General features: G+C 40.0%; 1 protein-coding gene and 1 long non-coding RNA gene across 2 annotated transcripts; one reads left to right on the top strand and one right to left on the bottom strand.

The window, feature by feature from the left end:
• The first annotated feature begins 4,704 nt into the window (after positions 1-4,704).
• LOC148208234 (uncharacterized) lies at positions 4,705-5,885 on the top strand. Its single transcript, XM_088120160.1, has 2 exons — positions 4,705-5,448; positions 5,538-5,885. Exons 1-2 carry the CDS (start codon positions 4,705-4,707, stop codon positions 5,883-5,885), a joined length of 1,092 nt encoding a protein of 363 aa, XP_087976286.1.
• An 817-nt stretch (positions 5,886-6,702) lies between these two features.
• LOC148208233 (uncharacterized) lies at positions 6,703-9,382 on the bottom strand. Its single transcript, XR_015788968.1, has 3 exons — positions 8,315-9,382; positions 7,718-8,232; positions 6,703-7,624 (listed from the first exon to the last, which is right to left on the bottom strand). It is a non-coding gene; the product is annotated as an uncharacterized LOC148208233 (long non-coding RNA).
• Between the last annotated feature and the right edge of the window lie 8,825 nt (positions 9,383-18,207).

Raw genomic sequence — 18,207 nt, 5'->3', positions numbered from 1 at the left:
TTCAATAATATAATTTCATTTTTCTCCTACTTTCTTCCCCTTTTGGAATCAATCAAAAATGACAAATGAGTATTTTCATATCATTTTAATACCATTTGTAACAAGCACAAGTCATCAAAACATATAAATTCAAAAGTTCACTTTCCATAAAAAAATGCAATCAACATAGATCAATAAGTATTTCATTACCAAAAGGTAAAACATGAGACTCCCCCTAAATAAATGAATCATGTAATAAAGTCACAAGAGTTATAGAATATGTTTGAGGATAGATTATCCAATTGCCACGTGGAGGACAGAGATGGGCAATCAGAAGAGATTGTTGGAGAGTTGTTTTGCAAAGCTCCTCCTTGTAACCTTCTGAGGAGGGAAATTCATTAATCCAAATTGTATTGCAACCTTGAAAGTGTCCGAGTTCGATCTACTCGAACCCAACATATCCGACCTTAAAACCGACTAAGGTAACTGCCTGTCGTGACCCCTGTCGGGACCTAAACCTATAAATAGAGGGCCTCATTTCACCATCATGTATTGATTTTCTCCTTGAACTTACTATTGAGTCTGAGCTACTTACTGACTTGAGCGTCGGAGATTTTGCCTTCTTGTGCAAGTCCTCCCAGTCTTTCAGGTCGGAGCTAGGACCGGGTTCGAGGCAAAGAACCGTTGTGCAAATTCTTGCATAAACATCTGGCGCCGTCTGTGGGAAACGACATTTTAGGTCATTCCATTAACCAAAAAAGTGATCCGAGAATGGTGCAGCCAGCGAACTCTGCCAATACGATAGAACGAAGAGGTTTGAATGCTGACAATGGCACTCAGCGTGACCTCGACGACAAAATAATCGAGGACCAAGTCCGAGCAGGGCAATAGGGAGATCTGCTGTAGAGATCTACTTGCCATATTAGGAACTACCTCCCGCTCACCCGAGATCTTCAAAAGCTAACCGAGGTTGAGGTGAAACCTCAAAAAAGACCTCCCGAAGGACTGCCCCAATCGCGGACCCTGAAGTCCTGGCTACCCTCCAACGGGGGTTAGATGACATGTGCAATCGAGTGCACACTATGGAGGAGATGTATGTCGAGATGACACGGGCCAATCGGACAGGATCTCCTTCCAAAGTCTCAAGCAGGAACGACATGCATGAGAATAGGGAGGATCAAGATCCACCCCTCCACCCTGATGATCGTGAGCCCATCCCCAATAACGAAGGGATCGACTACAGTTTGAGAGAGCATGATCTTAAGAAGCACCTCGTTGACAAGAGGAGGAAGGCCTCACGGGGTCTGGGGGTCTCTTCGTCCAGCTCCTAGGAGTACTCCAACTCCGACCTCAAAGCTCAATCGAAGTATAAGCCTTTGACGCCGGAGGCCGTGATTACCAGGGAAGAGTTCGACCTGATGAAACACAGGTTCGATGAGCAGATCGAGGCACTCAAGGCTAAGTGCGAGAGAAGGGAGAACCCATTCGATGACGGCGAGATGGGCGAATCGCCATTCACTTCGGATGTCTTAGAGGCCCCTATTCCTCCAAAATTTAAAACGTCCGCGATGAAGCCTTACGATGGGTCCAAGGACACAAAAGATTATGTGGAGGTTTTTGAAGGCCTCATAGACTTCCAAGCGGCCTCAGATGTCATTAAGTGCCGAGCTTTCCAGATCGCTCTCAGGGGAGCGCTCGGCTCTGGTACCAAAGGCTGCCGGCAAAGTCGATCTCAACCTACAGCCAGCTGAGGAAGGAGTTCATCAGTCAATTCTATTCTCGGCACTATGACAGGAAAACGGCCACTCACCTTGCCACTATCCGACAGAAAGAAGGCGAGACTTTAAGAGAATATGTGACCCGCTTCTAAGAGGAGCAGCTCAAGGTCGCGCATTGCTCTGATGATTCGGCCATGTGTTACTTTCTCACTGGTCTGGTCAACGAGACTTTGACAGTCAAACTAGGCGAGGAAGCACCGTCTACCTTTGCCGAGGTCCTACATAAGACCGAGAAGGTCATAGATGGGTAGGAGTTGCTCAGGACTAAGCTAGGCCGGTTAGACAAGAGGTCCGACCAGAAGAAATCGGGAGGCCAAGAAAAGAGGAAGTTTGATTCTAAGTCTAAGGACAAGGGGTCATCTTCCCAGGGACGATCTGATTACAAGAGATCCGACTCGGACTCCCATCGGAGGGGCTTTATGAAAGGTACACCTCAACCACTATTCCGATCTCCGAGATTCTAACCAACATCGAGGAGAGCGGTTTGGATAAACTTCTCAAGCGGCCTGATAAGCTTAGAGGAGACCCAGAGAAGCGCAATAAAGACAGATACTACCGTTTTCATCGCGATCACGGTCATGATATCTCGAATGGCTGGGAGTTCAAACGCCAGATTGAAGACCTGATTCAAGATGGCTACTTCAAGGAGTATGTTGGCAAGCCGGGCTCAGGCTTGGTAGGTACGAAAGAAGAGAGGAAGCATTCAAGGATGCCACCTCGGAGGGATGACCGACCTGCGGTCATCAACACCATTATTGACGGCCCTAGTGGGGGCCAGTTTAGAAATAAAAGAAAGGAGTTAGCTAGGGAAGCACATCGAGAAGTTTGCAATATTCACGAACAAAAACCGACCTATCCCATCTCTTTCTCTGACTTCGATCTGGAAGGGGTACACTTACCTCGCAATGACGCTTTGGTGATCTCACCAATGATAGATCATGTCTAGGTCAGGAGGGTTCTAGTGGATGGGGGCGCCTCCGCCAACATTTTATCTCTCACCACGTACCTGGCACTAGGGTGGACCAGGGCGCAGCTTAAAAAGAGCCCAACAACTTTGTTGGGATTTACGGGTGAGTCTGTCACCCCGGAAGGTTGCACAGATCTTCCCATCACTCTCGGCCAAGGTGACACCCAAGTCACTCAGATGGCCGAGTTCGTGGTGGTAGATGGTAGGTCGGCCTACAACGCCATATTTAGATGACCCATAATCCATTCACTGCATGCCATCCCATCGACTCTGCACCAGGCCATGAAGTACTCTACAGTCAATGGGGTTGGCATAGCCCGAGGTGAACAGAAAGCATCATGTGAGTGCTATACCTCAACTCTAAAGGGGTCAGCGGTCTACGCCCAAGAAGAGGCGGGAAAGCTCCCAAGACCGGCAGTTCAAGCTTCCAAGGACGAACTGCCCAAGGCCGTTCAGCGTGAGGTAGCTGCGCCTACTGAAGAACTGGAGCTTGTCCCTCTGCTCAGCCCGGACAAACAGGTGAACATAGGCACCAAGCTAGGGGCCGCAGATAGGGAAGAACTCATCTCATTCCTCAGGGTGAACTCAGATGTGTTCGCATGGTCTCACGAAGACATGTCAGGCATCGATCCAAAAATAATGGTCCACCGCCTCAACATTGACCCATCATTCCGACCTGTTAAGCAAAAAGTGAAACTTGTAAATAGGGAGAGAAGTGATGTAATTGTTGAGGGAGTAAACAAACTTTTGAAAGCGGAATACATAAAAGAAATTATGTATCCTGAGTGGCTCTCTAACGTAGTCTTAGTTAAAAAATCAAACGGGAAATGGAAAATGTGCGTAGATTTCACCAATCTTAACAAGGCATGTCCAAAAGATTGTTTTCCACTTCCGAGGATCTACCAGCTTGTGGACGCAACGACTGGGCACGAGCTGCTCACGTTTATGGACACCTACTCAGGGTATAACCAAATAAAGATGCACGAGCCAGATCAAGCCCATACGACTTTCATAACCAATCAGGATTTGTATTGTTACAAGGTCATGCCCTTTGGTCTAAAGAACGCGGGGGCAACATATCAGAGGATGGTAAACAAGATGTTCGCCACCCAGATCGGGCGCAACATGGAAGTCTATGTGGATGATATGCTGGTTAAGAGCAAACAGTTCAGATTGCATCTGGCCGACCTAATCGAGACCTTCGGGGTACTCAGAAAGTATTAAATGAAGTTAAACCCTGTCAAGTGTGCATTTGGAGTTTCATCTGGCATGTTCCTTGGATTCATGGTGAATAACCGTGGAACTGAAGCCAACCGAGAAAAGATAAAGGCCATTCTCGAGATGCAGGCGTCAAGGACCTTTATCCAGCTACAATGCCTTAATGGGAGAATCGCCGCTCTCAATCGGTTCGTCTCCAGGTCTACCGCCAAGTGCATTCCCCTCTTCAAGGTGCTAAGGACAAAGGGGCCATTCGAGTGGATAGGCGAGTGCGAGGCCGCTTTTGAAAAACTCAAGGACTACCTCTCCTCGGCACCATTACTCACAAAGCCAATGTCAAAAGATAAATTACACTTGTACTTGGCTGTTTCAGAGAACGCGATCAGCTCGGTCTTGGTTAAGCAAGATGGAATGCGGCAGAGCCCTATCTATTACACAAGCAAAGCCATGACCGAGGTCGAGGCAAGGTATCCTCAGATGGAGAAGCTTGCCCTCGCCTTGGTCACCTCGGCACGAAGACTAAGACCGTACTTCCAAGCTCATATTGTGACCGTGCTCACCAACATTCCCTTAAAGCAGGTTTTCCATAATCCAGAAACGTCGAGACGTCTAATGAAGTGGGCCGTAGAGCTAAGCGAATACGACATCCAATTCGAGCCCCAAACGGCTATGAAAGGGCAAGTCGTTGAGACTTCATATCCGAGCTCACTCCTCTACCAACTCAAACCTCCACGTCCGAGCAACCATGGATGGTGTACGTAGATGGATCTTCGAGTGAGAAAGGGTACGAAGCAGGGGTGGGTGCGGAGCAGGGGTGGGTGCGGAGCAGGGGTGCTCATCCTCGCCCCGGATGGCATGCATTTTGAGTACGTCCTGCGCTTCAACTTTCGTACTTTAAACAATGAGGCCGAGTACGATGCCCTGCTGGCTGGACTGCGCATGGCAAAAGGGCTGGAGGCCACTCATCTTCTAATTTTTAGTGATTCACAACTAATAGTGAATCAGATCAGGGAAGATTATCAGACAAAAGATCCTCGGATGGGGAAGTATCTAGGAAAGGTCAGGTTGCACCTTGCCTACTTCCAAGCCTATGAAATTAGTCAGATTCCAAGGTCACAAAACTCCAATGCCGACGCGTTGGCCAAGTTAGCGTCAGCATACGAGATCGAACTGGCGAGGTCGATCCCCGTGAAAATTTTGGATAATCCGTCTATTTTAGAATTAGATGTGATGGAGATTGAGTCCCAACCTCCGTCATGGATGGATCCAATTAAGAGCTTCGTAGAAGGCAACATCCCCGTAGACCGAAGGAAGCCAAAAAAATGGCGAGGAAAGCAGCTCGGTACCTGCTCCAAGATGGAGCAATGTACCGGCGTGGGTTTTCTTTACCCCTCCTTAAATGCATCTCCAGAGAAGATGGATACTATGTCCTCAGAGAAGTACACGAGGGAGTTTGTGGCAATCACTCAGGGGCCATGTCTTTATCGGCCAAAGTCATTCGCCAAGGTTATTACTAGCCCACAGTCGACCTAGATGCGAAGGAGTTCGTGAAGGCATGTGATAATTGTCAACGCTTCGCAAGTGTCATCCACCAGCCTCCAGAGTTGCTGTCTCCGATCTCGACACTCTGGCCCTTTGCACAATGGGGAGTTGACCTTATCGGACCCTTCCCATTAGGCAAGGGACATGCCAAGTACACAGTCATTGCAGTAGATTACTTCAACAAGTGGGTCGAGGCCGAAGCACTCTCAACAATTACGGAGGCTAGGGTCACAAGCTTTATCTGGACAAACGTTGTGTGCCGCTTCGGCATACCTGATGCCATCGTGACAGACAATGGCAAGCAATTTGACAACGCCAGGTTCAAAGACTTTTGCCGCAAGCTCGGAATTAGTCATCTCTGCTCGTCCCCGGCTCATCCCAACGCCAACGGACAAGTATAAACGATAAACAAGATTACCAATTGCGGACTTAAGTTACTGCTCGACGTAAGGAAAGGACGGTGGGTAGAGGAGCTACCTGAAGTACTCTGGTCCTATCGATCTACACCGCGAGAGTCAACTGGCGAAACCCCATTCGCTATGGCTTTCGGCTCCGAGGCCGTCGTGCCCGTCGAGATCGGTATGCTGATCGAAAGGGTTGAGTACTATGAACAGGTGAGGAATGAAGAGGAGCTGCTATTGAACCTAGACCTTGTTGATGAGAAAAGGGAGATGGCCCAGTTACGCTTGGTCGAGTATCAAAACTGAATGGCTAGGCACTATAACTCGAGAGTCCGACCTCGGAGTTTCCAGGTCGGACATCTAGTCCTTCGTAAGGTGCAGAAGCACGTCGAGGTGCCATTCTAAATCAAGGGCATCGTTCGACCTGGAACTTACATGCTTGCCGACCTCGAAGGAAAACTACTATCACATCCATGGAATGTAGAGCACTTGAAGAGATATTACCCTTGAAATGTTGAAATGGTCCAAAGAATGAGCTAGACTTGTAAAAATTTTCAAGGGTTAGTCCCAATAAAGGACTCGGTATAATTTAATTTCATGTCTCTAAGGGACTAAGTTCAATGTGAAATTAAATGGGGCCCAGAGGTGGGAATTAAAACTTAATGAGACTCAAACCCTTTAAAAAGGACTTACGAGTCCGAGGTAAGAGGCGAACTAAAGTAGGTCATTAAGACTTTGAATTTTCGTTATTAAGAATGTGTCTGAACCTCAAAAGACTTGCAAGCACGAAATAAATAATACAGTCATAAATGGATTCAAAATAAAATAGAGTATAGTATTACCGAAGTGAAGTGTTGGCCGAGGTGTATAGGCATCGCGACCAATTACAAAAATGGAAGATAAAATAAAAGCAAAACGCAGGAAAGGCCGTGAAAGAGGAGGAACTTTAGCTGCTTCTAAGGTGTGATCCGAGCTCCCTCTAAGACCCAAGAATGTCAACCTCCTAGGAATCTGTCCCTCTACTTCTTGGGAGGAATTAGCACCGACAGTAGAAGGAAGGGCTTCGATAATGTCTTGGGAAGAAGGGCCCTCGTCCTCTTCCTCGTCGAGCTCGGCGTCGGAGTCAAGGTCCTTCAGACATTGATCGACGCGGTGCTGGGGGCCAGGGGTCCCATTCGAACCCGAAGCCGACTTCTCTGCATACCGCAGCTTGATGGGTGCAAGGTCAAGCTCGGAGCCACTTCCTGAAAGTTGAAGCCAGCATCACTGAAGTCTTTAGTGAATCCATCGAAGTCAGGATGTTGGCGGAAAACTTCCTCCAGCAGAACACCGTTGCTGAGCCTTGACTCGAACAGCTCAAGCTTGGCCCTCAGCTCTGCCATCTCGGTGTCTCGAGCCCTCAGTTTGCCCTTCAGGTCATCTCGAAGATGTTCGAGGTCGTCGTTCTGCTTCATCAGCGCAAACTTCTCTTTCTCCAAGCACTTAGCCACAGCGTGCGCACCTAGCAAGTTCTCCAGATGACGGGTCGCCTCTGCTTAGGCACTTCTAAGCTCGACCTTATCGGCATCAGAAGTAAATTTCCATGCTTGGGCCTCAGCCCGAGCTCCTTTGAGTTCCCTCTCCAGAGCAGCCACCTCCAAAGAAGCAGAGGAGGCCTCTAGCTCCTTCATAGTGAGCAAGTCACCCCGTTCTAGTTCGGCCTTCACCATGAGGGCCGTCTGGGAAGCTACAACATGAGCCTGCAAAGAAAAAGAGAGGGAAGAGAGTTAAAAGGAAAACTCCTAAGGTGAGGCCGTTAAAGCTTGAAAAAAAGAGAAAAGGCAAGCTCGTACCTCGGCAGTGTAATCCAGCAATCGTTTGATGGCCGATCCCGAAGCGTTGACAAATTAAGAAGCTCTTCTCCAACAGCAGTCACAATAGAACTTGGAGATCTCAATGGCTCTCTCCCTCACCCCAGCACTGGACAGTTCGATCTTGAACCTCATTTGGAGAACTTGCGAGGGCTGACCCGCTGACCGGTTCCCAAAAAGGGCTGACCCGCTGGCCAGCACCCACCTCCCTTACTTCTTCCCCAGAGTGGTGGGTCTTCCTCTTCTTTTTTTTTTTTTTTACTTCTTGGGAGAGGCCTTTTCCTTGATCTCCCTAAAGGGAGAGACCTCGAGGATCTCCTTATCCTGCAAAGTCCCAACTGCGACTGCCCCCTGAGATGGAGCAGCAGTAAGGCCAGCATCGGCCACTTCGACCTCCAGGTCGGCCACTAAGGGGCTAGGCGCCTTGGTGATCTTGGCAGCTTTTTTAGCGTTGGGGCGCTTGCGCTTCACACTTTGAGAAAATCTGCAAACCATCGCTGCAAGGGGAGAAAAGTTTTGAGTAAGAACCAACGGATGCGAAAAGCGTTTGATAAAGAACATCGAGCAAAGGCAACTTACCTAGTTTGGAGTTCGGTCTCTGAGCTTCAGGCGGAGATAAGCGAGGGTTGTAGTCAAGTATCCCCGAGGTAAGTAGAAGCTTATCTGTTATGAGGGTGCCGATCTACTTTCCACTCTTGAATCGCTCTTTGAAGTATTTCAAAGCGTTGAAGGTCGGCTCAGGGAGTTGAGGAATCGGCCGAATAGCAACTGAAAATGACAGGGACAAAAGTCAGACCACGAAGAAAGGAAACCAAAAGCAAGGGAAGACTCTACCCTTTACCTAAGTTCCCGAACCTACACACGTTATAGAAGGGTAGGTCGAACTCGTTCTTGGCCAGCCACGATCAGGAGGCGAAGAACCACTTTCCCACCCACTTCATTATGGAAGTCGGCCCTTTCAAAATGCCTCCAGCGCCCTTTCTAGCGCATAAATAGTACCTCCCTAGCTTTCTAGAAATTCGTTTAACCTCAAAGCAAGCTAAAAGTTGATCAACTCCGAAGAGGTCAAGGTCGTCTACTTCCCTACATCTAAGCCAGAATAACACGACGAGACCAAAGACCACACCCCATCCGTTGGGGCCACTTGTACAGGAGCTAGTCCAGTTCGGAACAGAAACTCCTGCACTAAGGGATGGACTGGCAGGCGGAACCCATACACGAACATTTTCAGGTAAAGGGTTACACACCCATCTGAAGGATTGTCGACTCTCTCACCTTCCTTAGGGAGCCTAAGGACGATGTCATCGGGAATACTATACCTCCTACTAAGATGGCAGAGGTAGTTCTCAGGCATCTGAGAAGGGTATTCTAAGCCCTGGCCCAAGGTAGAGGTGTCACTCTCATTCCCTTCGTCATCAGAGAACCTAAAATTTTCTATCTCCTCCTCCTCAAGTTCAGAATCTAACCTACTGGCGAGTTCCTCTACGGAATCAGCCCTTTTGGGCGAAGAATCCCGATTCTAAACTACGTCGCTAGATGGGCTATTAAGAGAAGACGAACTAGAGAACTCCGACATGACTCGAAAAGTAAAAGGAGAAAATAAGAGAAACAAATTCAAAAGAACATGACTGACCTAGAGCAAGAATTCTGATCTGATCAGGTCGGACTCCAAGATTTCATATACTGTAAAAAGTGGAAACAGAACCTTAGAGGTACTTATAGTAACTCGAAGAGTAATCTCAACCGCACACGTGTCTGATAACGGACGTCCTAGGTCGGAAGAATTCCGAACGTCTTGAGTACTCGAGTACGCGTCGAACGTCGGTTCCACTTTCGAGATCATCCAACGGCACAATTAATAAATTGAAAACAAGTCACCACGTGGGATTGGTCTCTTCAAAATAATAAATGAAACTTCTCTGCGAGGTCGAGATCGAACCCGGCAGAGAGGGGGCCAATGTTTGGGGATAGATTATCCAATTGCCCCGTGGAGGACAGAGATGGACAGTCATTAATCCAAATTGTATCGCAACCTTGAAAGTGTCCGAGTTCGATCTACTCGAACCCGACATATCCGACCTCAAAACCGACCAAGGTAAATGCCTGTCGTGACCTCTGTCGGCACCTAAACCTATAAATAGAGGGTCTCATTTCACCATCAGGTATCGATTTTCTCCTCGAACTTACTATTGAGTCCGAGCTACTTATTGACTTGAGTGTTGGAGATTTTGCCTTCTTGTGCAGGTCCTCCCAGTCTTTCAGGTCGGAGCTAGGACCGGGTTCGAGGCAAAGAACCATTGTGAAAATTCTTGCATAAACAGAATATATTATCAAAAAATTTAACATCAATAGTTTCTATAGAAAGCTTCAAATTTCCTTAAAAAAAATAATTAATAACTAAGGAGACTAACAATCAAACCTTCATATTTTTCAAAAGACATTACTCCCCCTAAAATTAAGCATACTCCAAAATATATCAAGATGGTTTCAAGGTTTTAATAATAATGCTAAAATGCAAATATCATTCGATAACTCAAATAAATATGACATTAACCCAAAGATACCAACTTCAATAGATAAAATTTAAACAAATTTAAGCTCTTCGTACCAAAATACAAATTTCCATGGACATACCAAATGATAGAAACTCAAGACAATGTCCTGAACACGATACCAAAATGTTACAATCAAAGATATATCAATTTCAATTCAGTTATATCAATTGATAGAAAAAACCAATTGTTTTAGAAAATAAAAAAATTTGTTGAGATAAAAAGATGCATCAATTTTAAGCAATGAAAACAACAATTTCATTAATCAACCAATAGGGTTTCAAAAAAAAATTAAACAAATAAACCATTAGAACTCCCCCTATAAAAAATAATTTACCATTAATTCTAAGTATCCAAAAAAAAATATTTAACATAGAGACTTTTTATAAAGATTCAAGCAAAGCAGATAATGTATTCAACCTCCTATAACATAAAAAAATTAAAAAATAATTAATGAAGACAATTAACACGACAAACATCACTATCAAATAAACTCCAATAACAAAACAATTTTATTTTCAAATTTTAAATTATGCTCCAATAATAACAAAAAAAATATCCATAAAGAAATATCACAATATTTTCAATATCACAAAAAAATATCAATGCTCATTTAAAAATAAACAAAGTTACCAAATAATGTGATGTTCCATTTGTAACACCAAAGAGAGACATAGAGTTGACTTTGTGATAGTTTACTTTTTAACCACGCAACCATTCAAATTTGAATTTTGGAGTCAACCTACAAAAAATTTTCAAGAAGATTTTGGTACTCATATTTTCTTGGGTCCATATAGGTTAGTAAAATTAACTTTTGGAACACATTTGTTTTTAGTTCCATTTTTCATAACATTCAATTTGGGCAAATAACAAGTATAAGATTTATGTCCAAATTTGCCACAAGAAAAACACAAAATATTATACATGAATTTTTCTCTTACAAGAAATTTATGCACATTCCTTTTCATGTATGAATTCTTTCTATAAGCATGAAAATATTTTGGTCTATGGGATATATTTCTTTTTCCATAAAAATTAGGAGCATTTTTCAATTTATAGCAATTTGGTCTAATATGACCTTTAACTCCACAATAATGACATGTAGGCACAAATTTAACATTATACACGAATTTAGATTTAGCATGAAAATGATTAGGTACAAATTTAGATATATCATGCTTATGCACATCACACCTTGGTATAATATTAGGCAAATTTTTATTATGTACATTAGAGGAAGCTTTCACAAAAAATGTTTTTGAAGTAGATGGAGTAGAACTCTCATCGACATAACCTAATCCTCTTTTATCATTATAAGATTTGCCAATGTCAATAATTTTATCTAATTTTTGTGCACCTATAGTCAAATTTTTAATACTTTCTTTAGCACATTTAAGCTCATTTACAAGATTTGACTCTCTCTCTTAGAGCTTTAACAAGTTCGTCTTTATCAAAAATGTCATGTTCGAGAAATTTAATTTTATCTAATAAAACAAGCTTCTCATCACATGAAATTTCAATTACATCATGCTTCACAACATCATTGACATTATTTTTCAAGCATGCATTTTCTTTAACTAAAGAATTATTTTAAATATTCAAAGCATCTATTTAATCTTTTAAAGATTTAATCTCATTAGACATGCTAGAATATTTCTTTTTGAGAGCTATGTATTTTGAGCATACTTTTTCAAATTCAACTCTAATTTCCTCATATGCATCCATAAGCTCATCATAAGAGGGTTTTTCAAGACTTACCTCATTGTTGTCCTCTTCTTCATTACCAAAACCCATAAAGCACATATTTGCAATTTCATCTTCTTCGTTACTACTCTCGTCGGAGTCATCCCAAGTAGCTTTAAATGCCTTCCTTTTGTATTTATTTGAAGAAGACTTTAGTTTAGGACAATAATACTTCACGCGTGCCCCACTTTCTTACACTCATAGCAAATAATATCTTCATGTTTATTGCTCTTTTCTCCTCTTGATTCTTGGTGGGAATTTCTTTTTGAGAAATGCTTATTCTTAAAGTGATTTTTGAATTTCCTCGTGAGATAAGCAAGTTCTTCTTCGTTGAGCTCAAACTCATCATTGGACTCCTCTTGGGTGGATGTTGACTTTAAAGCAATACTTTTCTTCTTTTTGGAATCATCCTCCAAGTGCTCCTTCATTGTAATCTCATGAGTCATGAGTGAGCCAATAAGTTCTTCCAAAGGAAGTTTGGTGAGATCCTTGACTTCTTGGATTATCGTCACCTTTGCTTCCCAAGTCTTAAGAAGGGACCTAAGAATTTTCCCAACATTTTCTGATGTTGTATACTCTTTACCAAGACCCTTCAAGGCATTTATAATGTTAGTAAATCGAGTAAACATATCGGTAATTGACTCATTAACATCCATCTTAAATAATTCATAATTATGAACAAGCATGCTAATTTTAGATTCTTTAACTTGGTTTGTTCCCTCATGGGTAACTTCAAGAATATTCTAAGTTTCTTTAGCTGAAGTACACATAGATATTCTATTAAATTCATCCTTACATAAAACACAATATAAACAATTCATAGCCTTAGCTTTATAAGAACACTTTTTCATTTCATTTTCATCATACTCATCTTCTAACTTAGGCACATCTTTACCATCTATATGAATAAATGGACCTTTAACAACATTTAACTATAAATTAAAGTCAATAGATTGTAAATAAATTTTCATTCTAGCTTTCCAATATGCATAATTTGAGCCATCAAAGAAAGGAGGTCTAGACGGAGATTGACCTTCAACAATTTCATTTACCATAAAGTTTGTCATAATGCTCTATCAATTAAGTTTTTCAAACTTTTCAAAAAATATTTTCAAAGATAATTTAAAAAATTTTACAAAAAATTTTCTAAATATTTTATGAAATAAAATTTTCAAATAAAAGCGATCTTGCTACAATATCCCTTGTTGGAGAGAAACTCAAACAAAATAGTTTTTGAAATATATTTTTTATTCGAAAAAGAGCAACCCTCTCCGATACCAATTGTTGGATCGGTATCGCAACACTAGAGGTGGGGGGGGGGGGGGTGAATAGTGTTGAAGATAAATTTACTAAACTTTTTCGAATTTAAGCATAAATCAAATAACCAAGTAAACTTTTTAAACAAAAACAATTTATGCAATATTTAAAGCAACTCAAAATATCATCAAACAAATATTCAAGACAAGCACAATATATATTTGCAATAAAAAAAATATACTTAAACGATAAATTGCAATAAATAAAAAGTAAGGGATAGAAAAAACGTCACGCAACAGATTTATAGTGGTTCGACATACCCTCGGCTTACTCCACTCCCCAAGCACCTCTCGAGATTTTCCACAAAGCACGATCTTTTTACGGGTTCAAGATCGGAAACCCGATCCTTTTGCAGGATCAAGACCAAACCTTATAAACCGTTCTTTTAACGGGATCTAGAACTAAACCCAACCTTTTTATCAGGACAAAGATCGAAACTTACACTCTGTTCCTTTTACCGGGCTCAAGAACGAAACCCAACTAAGTGTGGAAATATTTTCACACACTAAAGCTCTCCAATAGAGTAGATTTAAAAGTTTAAACTCACAAATACATTGATCGTCACAATAAAAAGATCTCTTACAAGAATAAAAATAGAAGTAGAACTAAGAGCTTGGAGAGAACAACAATGGATTATAGAGGATTTAAAAATAAGAAAATTGGGTATCTAAAAGTGGGAGAGGAGATGGATTTAAATAGGAGAGGAAAGTTGGTAAAATTGATTTGAAACTAAAATCAATTTGGGCCATTGGATCTTAATGATTGAAGATGAAAGGTGTAGATTGAATTCTAAAAAATAATGATTACATTATATTATAATATAATATATAATAATAATATACTATAAAATAATATATATATATATATATGTGAGTACGGTTAGTTTGATTTTTTTTCTTTTTTTTTCCTTCAAACGGTAACTTCTTTTTTTTTTCTCTTTTTTTTTTGTTCAATTTCCTTTCATTTTCATTTTTTTCTTTTCAATCTTTCTCTCTCTTTTTTTTCTTCTTCTTTCTTTGTTTCTTTTTTTTTTCAGCTCCCCATGTATTAACATAAAATTCGCCCACGTCATCTACTCGGATATTTTTCGTTCGACTTGTTTCGATCATAACTTCTTCATTTAAACTCCGATTTGAGCCATTCAAACTGTGTTGGATTCGTCTTTTTAAGCTCTACATTATGGACACTTTGAAACACCAAAATCATCAGTAGATTAAGTTTGTTGTCATCAAAACATATGGTATGATTGAAGCTCGAAAAGCCAACAGAACTCTCTGTCAAGCTTTGCCCAATGGTGGCAGAGAACAAACACGAGTTGGCTTCGGGTGGTTCGCGTCTCTCTTCTATAGATACGGTATCCCTTTTAGATATGGTATAAGGGAAGGGTAGTGAGATCTACAAATTGATTTAATATTTGATAAGCAGACTTGGCTTATCTCATTCTCTAAGTACTCTTACTAAGGATTCAATATTACGTCACAGCTTTTGGGCATTGTTGCCCAAGAGAAAGAGGGTCCAGCCAGTACAATGCAGAATTCCCGGTCCCGTTGGTTGTGCACCAGCCATAAGTAGCTTGAACAGTGATGGCCCCCAAAAAACCAATCTTATAGCTCTTGAACTTCTCATTCTTTCTATTATCCCATTTGATTTCAAGATAGGCGGCTAAGGAGAGTCATAGTCCTGAGGATTGAATTCTAAACCGGCGTGGCGCGAGAAGTCCATACGCTTGGGTTGTCACGTATCACAAAAAATTGTAATTGGCATCCAGCCTGTAGAGTCGAGACCCACCCACCTAACTTCGCAATCTATCTAAATCTATTTTAAAAATAGATGAGGGTAATTGTCACAAACTTTTCATAAAAACATTCACATTCATGAACGTGTATTAGGTCCATAACTATTCTTTAATGCGACAAAAGTTATCACACATAACAATCACAACACAAACAATATTCATCACAAAATCATTCACAACATCATACATAATTTTCCAACCTAGCCCTAAAGCATTCCAAAAGCAGTCACTTACCTCTCAATGGCAGTCCGAAAATTATTACTTTGATCAACCTACAATAATTCTAAAAAATTCAAACAAAGTAAATAAATTTTCCAAAACTTAGAAACTTAGCCTAAGGAATAAATGGTTCAAAGTGGATAAAAATAAGAAATTTGCTTTTTCTTATTGAATAATGTCGAGGAACAATTGATATATGACTACAAGTATGAGAGAGAGGAAAAGAAAAACAAAAAGAAACCAATCGACGAGAGAACGAGGGACGATTGAAGAAAGGAAAAATGAAGTACCGCTCATAGGTTGAAGGCTGCCAGATTTCAAAAGGAAAAAGAATTTCAAATTTGAAACTCAATTTTGACAAGTCAAAAATCGAGACTTTTTTTTAGTAATTTATTTATTTATTTTACCCTTTTCCATTTATTTACCTTTTCTTTTGAAAGAAACCATTTTTCTTTTCTAATTCATTTTTAACTTAACACCTTCTTTTGAACCAAACTTATCTAATTAATCAAAATTTTCTTAGAAGAGATAAAGAACCTTTTTAAAAGAGACTAAATTAGAAAAAGCTCTATCAATCAATAAAATTAAAGATTGAATATCTAATCATGAAACTACCAAAATATCTCATGAGAATATGCGGTGTTACAGTTTCATTATACTTACAGTTTCATTATAATCTCCTATCTGTTAGTATACTTTCAAAAGATTTTCCAATTTCTGTTCAATTTTTTTGTTCTGAAGATGATTGGCAAGACTAGACTTTCTACTGGTTTACACTACTTGGTGCTCCAATATCCTCCCTTGATTGCTGGTATATATATATTTCAATGACATTCTGACATTTCACTAGATTTTGACATAATCGGTTTGGTCATCCCTCTCTTAGTCATTTGAATTCTTTAAAGACTGTTTTACATTTACCTTCATTACAACTAATCATACTGAATATTTTAACATATGTTCATTAGCTGAGCAGATGCGTTTATCCTTCGTTTCTCATAATAAGTTTCTCCCATGCTTTTGATCTTGTATATGTAGATATTTGAGGTCCTTTGCAACACCTACTTATTCATATTTCCTCACCATTGTTGTGATTGTATATGCTACAACTGAGTTTTTATGCTTAAACACACAAGTATGAAGTGTTGCGAGTTATTCCTCAATTATTTTCAACTCATTGAAACTCAGTATGGCAAATGCATAAAGCAATTTTGTTCCGATAATGCACCTAAACTTATGTTTGGTGAGTTTTTTCTCCATCGAAGGGTGTTCTTCATCAATTTTTATGTATTAGTCGTCCCCAACACAATTCTGTTGTTGAACGTAACAATGAACATATTTTAAATGTCGCTCGAGCTCTTTATTTTTAGTCACGTCAACCAATTCGATTTTGGGGTGATTGTATTCTCTCTACTGTGTTTCTTGTTAATCGAACTTCGTCAGGATGTATTCCTCTTTCATAAGGTTAGTAAAAATAGGTAAGTTATTAATCCTTTTCCTGGATTTTGTTTTGCCCAATGTATTTGATAATGGTGGTGGTTTTCCCATATCTGACACTCTAGTTTGCTCTCTTCAAATGTTTTACATTCTACTACAACACATTATCCTTTACAGCAATTTATTTATTCCTCCAAACTCTACTCCTCTCATGAGAATTTAATTCTTAATGTGTTTGCTTATTTTGAACCACAATTTCATTATCAGGCTGTTTAGTTTAAGCATTGGCGTGTTGCTATGGATGTTGAACTTGCTGCTTGGGAGGATGACAAGACTTAGAGCATTGTTCCACTCCCCTCTAGTAAGCATACCATTGGTTGTAAAAATAAATGTTTTATTTCTTTCATGTTCAATACTAAAATTTTTTTGATGTTGTATACTAAAATTTTTGATATTGTATGCTAAAATTTTTTTGTAATCGGAATCATAAACCCAAATGTTAATTACTAAAACTGTTAATAATCGGAATAGAAATAAGATATATTACAATTATTAAAATACCCCTTTCTTATTTCTAGCTAATTACATATACATTCACTAAGAAATGTGATAATATTATTTTTAATTAAACCAATAATAAATTTTAATTTATTTTATTACTATTTTATTGATAGTATTTTATTATAACAATTTATTTAACATTATCAAATAATAAACCATTAAAATAAAATTACAACAACTAAAAAAAAGTTAATATAATTTTCAGTAATACAAAATATTATTAAATTAATTATTATAATATTTAATAATAAAGAATTTTATTGATATTAATTAATAATACAAAGTAAAATTAAATAATTGGTAAATTAAATCTAAATTTGTAATATTTTATAATAAACTCACATCAACTAATAAAAAATAATAAATTATTTGTAGTATAAATAAACCAAGAAATAGTAGTTATCGATTTGATCAATACACGAGATAGAAAGGATAACAATTGTAAAGTAATTATTAAAAATGTGTGCGGCACACGAAGTAATAAATGAGAATGTATGATATTTTAGAGGAATATGATAGTATCTACTTCTATTATTTATGGAATAGAGAGAAACTTAAGGTAGAGGGAGATTCGAGAGCTCCCTAACCGTTCATACAGATCCTTAATAAGGAAATAACCTGCCAAAAATATACCCCACCCTCCATCTACCACCCGAATATATAACAAACTCATTTCATTCCCAAAATGCCCTCTAATTAATTTCGCCCACACGATAATATTCCCTCTTGCCCTTGCTTACCCTTCTTCCTAACATATTTCTTTATAATTTAGGGTCTATCATTACTCGCCTCCAAAAAGACACTTTGTCCTCAAGGTGGAAATCTGGAAATTGAGTTTGAATGGTCTC

This window comes from Momordica charantia, assembly GCF_013281855.1.
Source record: "Momordica charantia cultivar OHB3-1 chromosome 11 unlocalized genomic scaffold, Mcharantia_2.0 BLBB01000011.1, whole genome shotgun sequence".
Classification (NCBI taxonomy): Eukaryota; Viridiplantae; Streptophyta; class Magnoliopsida; order Cucurbitales; family Cucurbitaceae; genus Momordica; species Momordica charantia.
This window is presented reverse-complemented; position numbering and strand designations above follow the sequence as displayed.

Bases quoted from the DNA above. Each gene is read 5' to 3' on its own strand.
- LOC148208234 (XM_088120160.1), top strand. From the start codon at position 4,705: ATGGATCTTCGAGTGAGAAAGGGTACGAAGCAGGGGTGGGTGCGGAGC. The intron at 5,449-5,537 runs GTTATTACTAGC...GTCATCCACCAG, and splicing joins GGCCAAAGTCATTCGCCAAG to CCTCCAGAGTTGCTGTCTCC.